Below are 13,233 nucleotides of genomic sequence, written 5' to 3'. Positions count from 1 at the left end.
TTCTCTCTCTTGTTCAATGTCAGTTTTAATGTGAATGAGCTGTTCTCTTTCTCCACTGATGCTCTTCAAAGCAGTTTCAACCACTTCTTTCTGTTCGTTCAGTTCCTCCCTCAAAAATCCCAGTTTTTCTTTTTCTGCCTGTAGATTGTTTTCCATATTTTGTAATTTTTGTTTTAGTCTTTTCATGTCTTCATCCTTGATTTTTTGTTCTTCTTCCTTTAAGGTCATCGTGTTAATGGTATTGTCAAGTTTCTTTATGTCTGTCTGAACTTGAAGTTTGAGACTTTTAATCATGATTTTCTCTGTGTTTATATTATCAAACACACAGTCTGCATATTCTTTCTTTTTTTGTAGGTTATATTTTGTGGTTTCCCACTTGTCTTTTTCCATTTCTATGTCACGTTTTAATATATGCAGTTGCTCCACTATGGTAGACCTTATCAGTTCCAAGTGCAGTGTTTCTTGTTTCATTCTTTCTTCTTGTGTCTCCAAATCTTCTGTTTTTTGCTTCAGCAACTCTTTTTCTTTAATTTGTTTCTCTTTCAGAACTAACTCTGCTTTCTTTATATCTCTCTCGCTTTCTTTTCTGATATTTATTTCACCTCTGCTCTCATCCTTTTCTCTTTGCAGTTTCAGCCTTATGATTTCTAGTTCATCACTTTCTCTGATGATCCTCTCCAGTTTCTGGTCAAGTTCTTTTCTCCTCTTCTGTGTCTCTCTCTTGAGGGCTTCTTTTTCTTCTTTAACCTCAGTCCACAACTGTTTAACTTCCTGTTCTTTTCGAATGCCTTTGCGGATCATCTGTTGGTGTTCTCTTTTTTTGAGCATTAACTCAGACATCAGCACTTCCATGTCTCTTTTTTCTTTTTTAACTGTCCCTAGTCTATTATCAAGCTCCTGCTTTTGTTTTTGGATATCATCCTTCATTTGTAACAGTTCGTCCATTTCTGCTTTTGATTGTATGATAATTCTTTCAAAATCCATCTTTTTCTGAGATTTTATTCTGCTCATGCAATCTCTCACAGTCCTATTCTCAGCATTTAATGCTTTGAGCCATTCTTTTTGTTTTTCTAATTGAACATTTATATTTTCCAGCCTTCCGATATCACTCCTAATTATTTCCAAATGTACATGCATATTTTGTGTCATATTTTGAAGGTCAATAACGGTATTAGTGACCTTTGGGATTTCCTTCTCCATGTTGACTTTTTTCACCAGTTTCTTTTCTAAGGTTTGTTTTTGATATTCTCTAAGTACTTGGATAAGAGTAGCCTGGTCTTTGATCCTTTGCTTCTCCTCAGCCAGCTCTTCCTCATTTTGTTGCAGTCTTTTCCTCAGCATTTCACATTCATCACAGTCTCTCATGGTTTTCTCTTGTCTTTGGTCTAATTGTCTTTTTTCCTTTTTGATCACACTCCTCAGCAATTTTTCTCTTTGTATTTTATTCCTCATTATATCACTTTCCTCCTTTCTTCTCAGGCTTTTTCTAAATATGTGTTCTCTTTCTTTTTTCTTTATTTCCAGCTCTGACTTCAGGAGGTCCATTTCTCTTGTTTCTCTTTTTATCATTTGTGCTCTGTCATCCAGCTCTTGTTTCTGTCTTTCAATATCATCCCTTAAACAGTTACTCTCATGCCTTTCTGCCTCAGCTTGCTGTATTGCTCTACTCACATTCTCCTTCTCCACTTGAATCTGTTTCAGTATCTCAGTCTCTTCACTCTCTCTCTTCTGTTTCACTTCATTTATTAATTTTTTCAGTTGTTCAGTTTCTCTGGTTTTCTGATCCAAACTGTCCAGTATCATTTTTATATCTTCCTCCAGTTTCTCCTTATCTAGCCTGAGTGTTATGATTTTATCCTTTGTTTCTTTCCCTGTTCGCTTCTTTGTCAGTTTATCCTCTTCTGTATCCATTTCAGTTCTGTCGTGTTTCTTTTCTGTCGTGTTTTCCAAGTCTTGTGTAATAGCATCAATCTTATTGCTCAGGTCTTCTAACTGTCTGTGTTTTACTTTGGTCTCCTCCATAATAATTTTCTCTATGGTGCTCTTAACTTTTGACATTTTCTCTAACTTCTTCTTAAAAACGTCTGTTTGTCTCTGCATTTTTATTTTTAAAATATCTAATTCATCTCTTTCTCTCAAAGTGTTCTCTAACCTTTGATCCAGTTTTCTTTTTTGTTTTCTTGCTACAGCTTTCATCAATTTTATGTTGCTCATTTCTTCTTTGAAATGCATTTCACTTTGCCTAATTGCGGTTTTTACCATTTTCAAAAACTCCTGGAATTGTTTAATCTCTTGTATCAATACTTCAGTTTCACTCTCTTCTTTATGATATTTGTCAGTGTTACTGTTTTCAGCTTGGTTTTGAAATTCTAGTTTCACTGATGTTAGGATTTCCTGTGTTCTACAAATCTCTGCTCTAAGTTTTTGTATATCAGCACTTCCTGTGTCTTTTTTACCAGAATCTCTGTGTATCTCCTCATTATCGGTCTGTACTTTTTTCTTTGACACCTGACTTTTTTCTTGCTTGTCAACATCCACTTTTATCAAATCAGACTCATCAATTACTTGTTTTATTTTACTCTCCTCTTTTTGAATTTGGACTTCATATTTATTTATTTCATATTTTAAAACATCTGTGTTTACCTTCCAAATGCCTCTGTGTTCTGTTTCTTTCAGCATCCCAGTCTCTTGTTCCTCCAAATTTCCACTTTCCTTGACTGTAAATTCTAAGACAGGTTCCAACTCTGATCTCTGGATCTGCAGGTCATTTATTTCCATAATGACCCTTTTAATCTCACGACTTTTTTCCTCCATGTTCTTTATAGCATATCTTATTTGCTCCGTTATTTTCTCCTCTCTCTCCTTGAGCATGTATATTTGTTTTTCCACTGCTTCATATTCTCTTTGATTTATTTTTAATTCTGTCTTATAATCATCTATTAATGTTTCTTCATGGATTTCTGTCTGCATCTGTAAGAAGGTATTCTGCTCTTCCTTTAAGTCCACAGCAAAAAAATGTTTTTGATCTGATTGTCCATGTTCACGTTCTTCTATTCCTTCACTTTGATGCTGGTCTTCTAATGTAATGGATTGTTGCAAAGACACAGCTGTTTTTGTAATGTCATCTTCTGCTCCTTTGTTGCCTGTTGGAAAATCCAGTGTTTCTTTGAGGAATTTTCTGCGTGTTTCTCTCTGTGGTTCTTGAAGTTTAGATACATTTGCTAAAAAGGTCTTTTTGATTACAGATTCTGTCAAGATCCATCTGCTGATCTGGGCATTCATGGAAGCTACCTTGTCCTTCACAGAAAAAAGAAAAAATTTGTTGTTTTTGATATTGATTATCATGTGACCAAGTTAAATCAACAAAATTGTTTCCATCAGTTTTAGTGTGACATTCATTTTTTATTACCATCCTTTGTTATTGAATATCCTTCAGTTTAAGAAACTACAGGTGCATCTCAAAAAATTTGAATATCATGGAGATTTTCATAATTTAACTCAAAATGAAACTCATATTCTGGATTCATTACACATAAAGTAAAATATTTCAAGCCACTTTATTGCTTTAATTTCAATGATTATGACTTATTGCTCAAAAATCTGGTATCTCAAAATATTAGAATATTTACAATACAAGGGTTTACAATATATAAATGTCCAGCTTCTGCAGAGAATGTTCATTTATGCACTCAGTACTTGGTCGGGGCTCCTTTAGCATAAATTACTGCATCGATGCAGTGTGGCGTGGAGGCAATCAGCCTGTGGCACTGCTAAGAATGTTAGTGAAGATCAGGTTGCTTTGATAGAAGTCTTCAACTCATCTGCATTGTTGGGTCAACTGTTTCTCATCTTCATTAATGATAGCTCAGGTCCATTAAGTATCCTAGAACAATCTGTACTATGGAACTGGCACTGCCTAAAAGCCATTATTCATTTCATTAGATACAGCTACAGTATGCCTTTTCTGCTGTATTGAGTCAAAGTGTCTGCTGGACAAAAGAAATATTACTTGCCCAATAATTAAAAAATAAAGAAAAAAGAACCAGAATTTACTTACCATGTATTTGTGGACTTCTTCCTTGCTCTCTTCCATCTTCCTTTGGGTTTTGAGCAGTTCCTCTTGGGTGTTATTAATCTCTTCATTAGCCTTTTCTATGGTAGTTTTTATCTTACCTATAGTCAGAATTGCAGTCATTGTATGTTCTAGTTTTTGTTCAACTTCCTCTTTTTGTTGTTGTATCTTTGTCTTATTAATTTCTAACTCATCTCTCTCTTTTGAGATTTCTTCTACTCCAGCAGTCACTCTTTTCATGTTAGTTTCCCTTTTGTCTGTGGTGATCTTCTCCATGCTGTCTACCTCAAACTGACTTTCTTTAGGTTGTATTTTGTCTTTGGCTATGTCAACATGCTGTTCTCTTATCTCATGCTTATCATATCTGTCCTCCGTGTTCACCTCCTGCTCTGATCTCTGCCCCTCAGTCTTTTCTTGTCCATCATGTTCAGTCTCTTTCTTCATCCTGCTTATCTCTTCTGTTTTTCTTTTGCCCATTCTTATTGTTTTTACAATGTCTTTTTTTTTTAGTTCAATCTCAGTTTTCATAACTTCCAACTCTCTTATCGCATTCTTTGTCCTCTGCAACTTGTTGTCCAGCTCCTGTTTTTGCTTTTCAGTATCCTCCCTCATACTCTTCATTACATCCATTTCTGCTTTAGCTAACTGCTTATCTCTGTCTATGTTTTCTCTCTCTGTCTGTAGTTCATGTTTATTTTTTTCTATCTCATCTAACTCTAATTGCTTTGTGTTTTCCATTGTCCAGTTCTGTTCTGTTTGGGTCATCTTGCTGTTCTGTTGTCTTTGCTCTGTTGGTCAAGAAAATGGAGAGAATATCCCCTTGTTTAAAAAAGACCAACAAATCATTTCTGTGAGGCCAGTCTACACTGCAACAAAATTTTTAAAACCAGAAAAAAATAGTTTGACAAAGGATGCTTATAAAAGCAAAAAAGCTTAAAAAAGAAAACAAGAAATTTCCAAAAAGCTCTTTTCACAGATTAACTCTGGACTCTGTCCACAGAGTCAGGCCCAGATTTTGTCAAATGTTACCCTTTCCCACATATACAGTGGTGTGAAAAAGTGTTTGCCCCCTTACTGATTTCTTATCTTTTTGCATGTTTGTCACACTGTAATGTTTCAGATCGTCAAACAAATTTATATATTAGTCAAAGATAACACAAGTAAACACATCATGCAGTTTTTAAATGAAGGTTTTTATTATTAAGGGAAAACAAAATCCAAAACTATATAGCCCTGTGTGAACAAGTGTTTGCCCCCCTGTCAAAACACTGGTTTATCGCACCTGAGTTCAATTTCTCTAGCCACACCCAGGCCTGATTACTGCCACACCTGTTCGCAATCAAGAAATCACTTAAATAGGACCTGCCTGACAAAGTGAAGTAGACCAAAAGATCCTCAAAAGCTAGACATCATGCCGAGATCCAAAGAAATTCAAAACCAAATGAGAAAGAGAATAATTGAGCTCTATCAGTTTGGAAAAGGTTATAAAGCCATTTCTAAAGCTTTGGGACTGCAGCGAACCACAGTGAGAGCCATTATCCACAAATGGCGAAAACATGGAACAGTGGAGAACCTTCCCAGGAGTGGCCGGCCGACCAAAATTACCCCAAGAGCGCAGCGACAACTCATCCAAGAGGTCACAAAAGACCCCACAACAACATCCAAAGAACTGCAGGCCTCACTTGCCTCAGTTAAGGTGAGTGTTCATGACTCCACCATAAGAAAGAGACTGGGCAAAAATGGTTTGCATGGCAGAGTTCCAAGACGAAAACCACTGCTGAGCAAAAAGAACATAAAGGCTCGTCTCAGTTTTGCCAGAAAACATCTTGATGATCCCCAAGACTTTTGGGATAATACTCTGTGGACAGACGAGACAAAAGTTGAACTTTTTGGAAGGTGTGTGTCCCATTATGTGTGGCGTAAAAGTAACACCGCATTTCAGAAAAAGAACATCATACCAACAGTAAAATATGGTGGTGGTAGTGTGATGGTCTGGGGCTGTTTTGCTGCTTCAGGCCCTGGAAGACATGCTGTGATAAGTGGAACCATGAATTCTGCTGTGTACCAAAATATCCTGGAGGAGAATGTCCGGCCATCCGTTTGTGACCTCAAGCTGAAGCGAACTTGGGTTCTGCAGCAGGACAATGATCCAAAGCACACCAGCAAGTCCACTTCTGAATGGCTGAAGAAAAACAAAATGAAGACTGGAGTGGCCTAGTCAACGTCATGACCTGAATCCAATTGAGATGCTGTGGCATGACCTTAAAAAGGCAGTTCATGCCCGAAATCCCTCCAATGTGGCTGACTTACAACCATTCTGCCAAGATGAGTGGGCCAAAATTCCTCCACAGCGCTGTAAAAGACTCATGGCAAGTTATCGAAAACGCTTGATTGCAGTTGTTGCTGCTAAGGGTGGCCCAACCAGTTATTAGGTTTAGGGGGCAAACACTTATTCACACAGGGCTATATAGTTTTGGATTTTGTTTTCCCTTAATAATAAAAACCTTCATTTAAAAACTGCATGATGTGTTTACTTGTGTTATCTTTGACTAATATATAAATTTGTTTGACGATCTGAAACATTACAGTGTGACAAACATGCAAAAAGATAAGAAATCAGTAAGGGGGCAAACACTTTTTCACACCACTGTAACACACAACATGAGATAGTCTGTGTCAGATGTGTTCTCACCTACATTTAGTTCATGGATGGGAGGTGCGCCTAGGCAGAGTACACAGGATGCAGGATATAACGCGGTCACAATAACCAAGTCTCTTGCCTTATCTGATGATTCTTAATGACAGAAGTTCCTAAATATTGTTGTGTCTATTGTTGTGTGGATAATTTCGTTGGTGTCTTCATTGTAAATGACTGTTTGTGTTCTTCTGCTTTTGCACCGGTTACATGATAGAACGTCATCAACACGCCCACTAGCTCTGTGTGAATACTCCAGACTATACACTGCTGTATTCTCACTTGGACTCACTCTAGCTCAACATATGGAGAATTTCAGGGTTCCAGTGTTTGAAAGGGGCCTATAAGTCTTCAAAAACCATTCAGTCTATCCCACTTTCACAAAGCTGGCAATGAGCTGGACCTTGTCTTCTCAACCTCTAGTCCTCGCTTTCTCTTCCTCTCTGCCTAGTGCTAAAACTAGACTTCTGTTTCAAATCTCAGAACATATTTCAAGGCCATCTCCTCCAAGCTCCAGCCTTCATCTCCTCCTCCCCCATTTCTCCTCTCAGAGGATCTGAATATGAAATTTCTCTCTGAAATATAGTGTACAATATAGTATAAAGTACCATAAAATGTAAATACTTAAGTGAAGTAAGTACTTCAAAGTTGTATATATGGTACATGAGTAAAAATATTAAGGTACTGTGCAAGTAGTTTTGCTGCCTAAATATAGATACTTAAACCTAGTGCATTTGATTTGATTTGATTTATTTATTCTTTCACGCATGTAAAGACAGTTATGTCAACACACATAATTTTACACATATCCAACAAATGCCGATCCAATATCAATTTGCTTATACCTAGTACATGCTTGAATGGAGTAGGAAGAAGTCAGACTTATCCAGTCCTACCTCCTGACATCATCTTACCATCATTGATTTGCAAGCAGTATCTCTACATAAATAATTCTCTTCTACACCACACAAGTAATATACTAAAGAATTATAACAGAGTGTTAACATTCTTACATAATTACATTCTTAAATAATTATCTTCTACACCACACAAGTAATATATTAAAAAATTATTACAGAGTGTTAACATTCATACACCACACCCACAATGTTCTAATTAATCATTAAGCCTGTTCTTGCATATATCTTGATTGACACATACCTTTATATTTATGTTTAAACTCCTCAATTCTATTACTATTTTTTATGTCCGCACTTAAATTACTCCATAGTTTTACCCATTCACCATTTAACCTCAGTCAAATGTAGTAGTATTATTATTAGGGCTGTCAAAGTTAACGCAATAATAACGAGTTCATGCAAATAGTTTTTTATGCCACTATTTCTTTTGACGCGCGATTAATGCACGCACATTTGGTGATGATGACCCTCAGCCCAACCTGCAGTTTAGGAAATCAGGATGTGATGCAACAGTAACGTTTTGCATGGCAAACAGAAACAAACCTCCTTGAGCAGAAATGGTTAAAGACAGGGGTCTTTTGAATGGCAGCTTCACAGCCCTGCCAGGTGGTTCTCTCAGCAAGACCAACATTATTTGCATTTACTGTCAATGTGAACTGAGTTACCACCAGAGTACATCAAGTCTCAAATACTACTTGCTGGCCAAGTACACAGCTGATACAGAGAGCCCTCCTCCCCCTCACCAAAGGCAGACCACAGTGGACAGTTTGCAACAAACCTTCAACAGCAATAGCTAAATGGGTGGCTACAGCCTGCAGGCTGATTAACACTGTGGAGGACGAGGATCTGCTTGAAATAATTCTCATCACATCCAAAGACTGCACATATGAACTGCCTGTGAGAGTCACTGCTGTAACCAGGTTACACAACATGTATGAAGACAAGAAAGCTAAAGTGGAGGAAGCATTTGGACAAACATGGCTGAACTCACCAGAGACTACTAGACTTCTCTCAGTAATCAGTTACCCTGGGGTCCCTTTAAGGTACATTTAGAACCAGTTGTTCTCAGATCCTTTACTTAAGTAAAAGTAGTAATACAACAGGGTAAAAATACTCTGTTACAAGTAAAAGTCCTGCATTCAAAATGTTAAGTATAAGTACAAAAGTATCAGCATCAAAACATACTTAAAGTACTAAAAGTAAAAGTACTTATTATGCAGAACAGCGCATTTCACATTCCCTTGTATCATATTATTGTAATGTAATGACTGATGCGTTATTGTGAACATCACATTTAATGTTGCAGCTGGTAAAGGTGGAGCTAGTTTTTACTGGCCTATATGCATTTAATTTGAATTCATGCTGAGTAGCTTGTCAATTTTCCACCACAGATCAAAGAGGTCTAATAATTGTACTGCATTTTTTGTAGGAATCTGGTTATTAAAAGTAACTAGTAATGAAAGTTATAAAATAAATGTAGTGTAGTAAATATTTGTGCAATATTTGCCTCTAAAATGTAGTGAAGTGAGAGTATAAACTAAGAGAAGATGAAAATACTCAAAGTACAGATACCTCAAAATTGTACTTAAGTACAGTACTTGAGTAAATCTACTTAGTTACTTTTCACCACTGTTTAGAACAGAAAAAAATGATTAATTTAAGACTAATCGCAAGTTAACTATGGACAATTGTACGATTAATCACGACTAAATATTTTGACTGACAGCACTAATTATTATACATTATACATAAATTCCATGATTGTGTTTTAGTTGGCACAAAGATATTATAGGGAATCAAGTGTAAAACAAAAATGTTTTTCAGAGTTGCGTTTAACATTTCACGTAATAGTGTTTCAGTATGAATGTACAGTATCTGCAAAATGTTAGCAGCTAACATTTTGAAAATACACTATGCTTTGATGGTGTATATGTTTACAAAAGGCAACACCATGGTTTTGAGTTAGTGGCAGTCATAATTTGTTATACCTTGTATTACCTTGTAGTTAACACATTAAATTGCACAGGAGTGTTAGATGTTTAAAACATACTGTATACCACTGAATAATTTCTGACTGATGTGTCTTACCTAGATTAGCTATAAGCTCAGGTTCCTTGTGGGAAAGTATCTGGTACAAGCCAACTTTTGATTGTGATGTCCCTTCCTCCACAATGCCAAACAGCACCCTCACTTGTTCCTGTAGTGTCAGACCTTCAGTGATAGTCGCTGGCTGCTGTGAGACCCAGGCCTCTAGTATGGCTCCAGGGGATCTCAGTCCAGCAATGATCTGCTCCCTGAATTCCTCCAGGAAGGTTTCCACTACAAATGACATTAGTGGTCACTCATCTTGCAGGGACTTGATACTCTGTATTTGCTACCTTAGAGAATTTAACAAGCAGAAATGTGTATCTAGTTGTTTGCAGTTTCTAGGTGGGTTTTCAATCTGTTACATACTAGGAATGGGCATTACAAGCTAAAAAACTTTTTGACACCCCACCATATTGCTATGGTTGTCACATGTGCGTTCTGTGACTCTACCTGTACGTCCCCAGTGTTCCACAACAGTGGAAAGCACATTCACCAGGTTTTCAGTATCATGCTGCTCTGGCATTGTTTAGTCTGAAGAACAGCAGTCTGTACTTTGCACTTTGTGTCCACCTACCTTTTCAACACTTGTCAAACGACCATGTACCTCACATTAATCATCATCATACATTTTATCCAGTTGTGCCATTTTTCTTGATGGGATTGTTTACTCTGGCTGAACAAATGCCATCACACTTCAAAAACCCTCCCCCTTGATGAAGCTAATGGGTAGCAGGTCTTTTTCTATCATCTTTGTGATGGGGGCCGTTGTTTGTGATGCATGTTGATCATCAAACTGCCTTCTTTGGATGACAAAGCCACTGACTGTTGATCTGCGGCCCACACCCCACTTTCTGCTGGATGTTTCACCTTCAAATGGCTGTGCATGGTTGTTGTTGATTTATAATATGCTAACTCAGCAGAGTTTGCCCTGCACCTCATTTACGTTTATTTTCTTGAAGAAGTTCCACACAGAACTTTGTGATGGCTTTAGTCTTTGCATGTTTCTGCTGTTAGTGTTTGGTGCTGTAATAAAATGATACACTGACCTTGTTATCACGTTATTTCCAGTAAAAGTGAGAGAAAACAGTGGCTCTTTGTTTTTAAAGACAAAATCATAGTTGCATTAAATATTAGATGTTTTTAAATTTAATGACTATTCGAATATTCAAAAATCAGTGCCCGTCCCCATTATATACTGTATTCAAAATGTTAAAACCTAGCCTTTCAAAAATGCAGACTGGTGCATCAAATAGAAAGCTGGTTTTAAATTTTTGAGGAACTACACATTACTGGCAGAAATATCTACATGCAGTAAGTTTAGACACTAGCAGACTGAGATTACTTTTGAAAGTGTGTTTACCACATATTGAACATTCACAGGTATTAACAAATTCACTCATCGGCCACTTTATTAGGTACACCTGTACAATTGTGTGCATTTCAGTGCAACACTTCCACCTTAATATTTGTTTTTATGAAGCTCAAATTGTGACTTTTTGTGAAATTGTCATAAATGTATGAATGTAACTATTTGTTTATTATTGAGGTCATAGTTGAAGGTTGTGTTGTACTGGACTACATTATATTCAGAGGTGTCTCTAAATTTTTGTCCTCCTCAGCTACATACATGAGAGGGTCAGAATATTAGAAACGCCTCTGAATATAATGTGGTCCAGTGCAACACCACCTTTATAACCTCAATAATAAACATATAACTGAATTTATACATTTATGACAATTTCACCAAAATCTGAAACATTTTGCACTTCATAAACACAGATGTTAAAGTGGAAGTGTTGCACTGAAGTGCACACAATTGTACAGGTGTACCTAATAAAGTGGCCAATGAGTGTATTTGTTGTTGAGAACAAAACATAATTTTTAGGCATAAAACAATAATACATACCATGTTCTGTTGATTTGGCCATAATTCCAAATAACTGATTAAAAGTTGTTGATTGTTGTGATGACAGGTCTGTGTAGGGATCATACAAAAATTAGAGGTAGAAAAGCATAAAGTAGTTAACACAGGTAAAACAGTGCTTAATTTGTTTCACTTAGATGAAGCTGATTTATTAAATATTACAATGTTGTTATAAGCAAATAAATGTATTAAACAATTACAAATTGGATTTTTTCCTTACCTGAGCTTTCTTTTGTCTTGAGTTCTGTACAAAAACACAATAAACCATGTTAGGCTTAAAGTGTTAGAAGACAAGACCCCTTATAGCAAATCATTTGACAGAGTGCTGCGCTGGTCTGCTTGGGTGTAAAACTTGGTGGATATCTATGGAAATGAGGCAGGATGGAATTATCATCTTCAAAACAGTGTATATCTCCTCCCTCCATGTTTGTTGACCACCAGGTTTGACTGTCAGATACCTGTGACACCCAGAATGTGTGTGTGTATGTTTGGATGGTAAAACATCTTGCTCTGTAAGTCTGGTCTCAGCTGATAAGGGTGGGGTCCATGTTTGGCTTGGGGTCTAGGGTTTCCCTTAGCTTTTCTGATGTACTTAAGCACTGACTATATAAGAAGGCAATAGATAATATACTCGCACAGGAAAGGTGTGCAAGCAATGCTTTGATAGTTGGAGTGCTACTCTGCAATCTAAAGCATAGTTAAATATGGTTCAAAATTAATTAGTGAAACACAGCTATCAAGCATTTGACTTATAATAATGTGTAGCTAGCTTTTAGTGCTGTTTTCAGCATTATCTTTTATTAGAATTATCAAGCAGCGGCATGCACTGCATAAAAAGAGGCAAGTCTGGAGAGTTAGAAGCAAGCAGAATCTCACCTGTTATGGGGGAGGGCTTTAAGTAGAAAGTAGTGAAGTTGTTTGAAAGGTAAACTTTCAAGATAAATAACATGATTTGTGGTTTAATGTCAATCAGATTGTCCTTTTATTGTTTTGGAGGTGTAAAGTTCATGCATTATTTGGGAAAAAGCATGACAGCTTAGATGAAATTTAATCAAGCACTGCAAATTTACTGAATCAGAATCTGGCCAGGTGTGTCAGACACACGAGGAATTTAACTCTGGTACAGCATCTCTCAATGTGCATGTACATATCCCCATGCTAAGGGCAAGTAAACAGTAAACCAACATAAGACTGTTGTAATATAACAAAAGCAGTATTAACATACAGCAAACAATGCAAAATAAGCAGTACAAACAGGCAGTAAACAATGCAGACAGACAAGGAATGCTCATTGTGAAATGAGATAAATAGGAATAAAAACATCCATCCATCCATCCATCCATTTTCCTCCGCTTATCCGGGACCGGGTCGCAGGGGCAGCAGTCTAAGCAAAGATGCCCAGACTTCCCTCTCTCCAGACACTTCCTCCAGCTCCTCCGGGGGAATGCCAAGGCGTTCCCAGGCCAGCCAAGAGACATAGTCCCTCCAGCGTGTCCTGGGTCTTCCCCGGGGCCTCCTCCCGGTGGGACATGCC

At 37.1% G+C, this 13,233-nt stretch overlaps 1 protein-coding gene across 1 annotated transcript in view; it reads right to left on the bottom strand.

Annotated features, from left to right (window-relative positions):
- Positions 1 to 6: 6 nt before the first annotated feature.
- Positions 7 to 13,233, bottom strand: part of LOC109972696 (trichohyalin-like) — a gene marked incomplete at its 3' end in the record, with an annotated part of 16,241 nt that continues 3,014 nt past the window's right edge. The window contains exons 2-6 of the mRNA XM_020621732.1: positions 11,920 to 11,943; positions 11,682 to 11,750; positions 9,776 to 10,006; positions 4,058 to 4,860; positions 7 to 3,297 (exon numbers count right to left, since the gene is read on the bottom strand). Of these exons, the coding sequence (XP_020477388.1) occupies positions 7 to 3,297; positions 4,058 to 4,860; positions 9,776 to 10,006; positions 11,682 to 11,703 (4,347 nt within the window). The remainder of the gene's footprint in view (positions 3,298 to 4,057; positions 4,861 to 9,775; positions 10,007 to 11,681; positions 11,751 to 11,919; positions 11,944 to 13,233) is intronic.

Source organism: Monopterus albus, unplaced genomic scaffold (assembly GCF_001952655.1).
Source record: "Monopterus albus unplaced genomic scaffold, M_albus_1.0 scaffold267.1, whole genome shotgun sequence".
Lineage (NCBI taxonomy): Eukaryota > Metazoa > Chordata > Actinopteri > Synbranchiformes > Synbranchidae > Monopterus > Monopterus albus.
The sequence above is the reverse complement of the archived record's forward strand: the minus strand, read 5'-3'. Positions and strand labels throughout refer to the sequence as shown.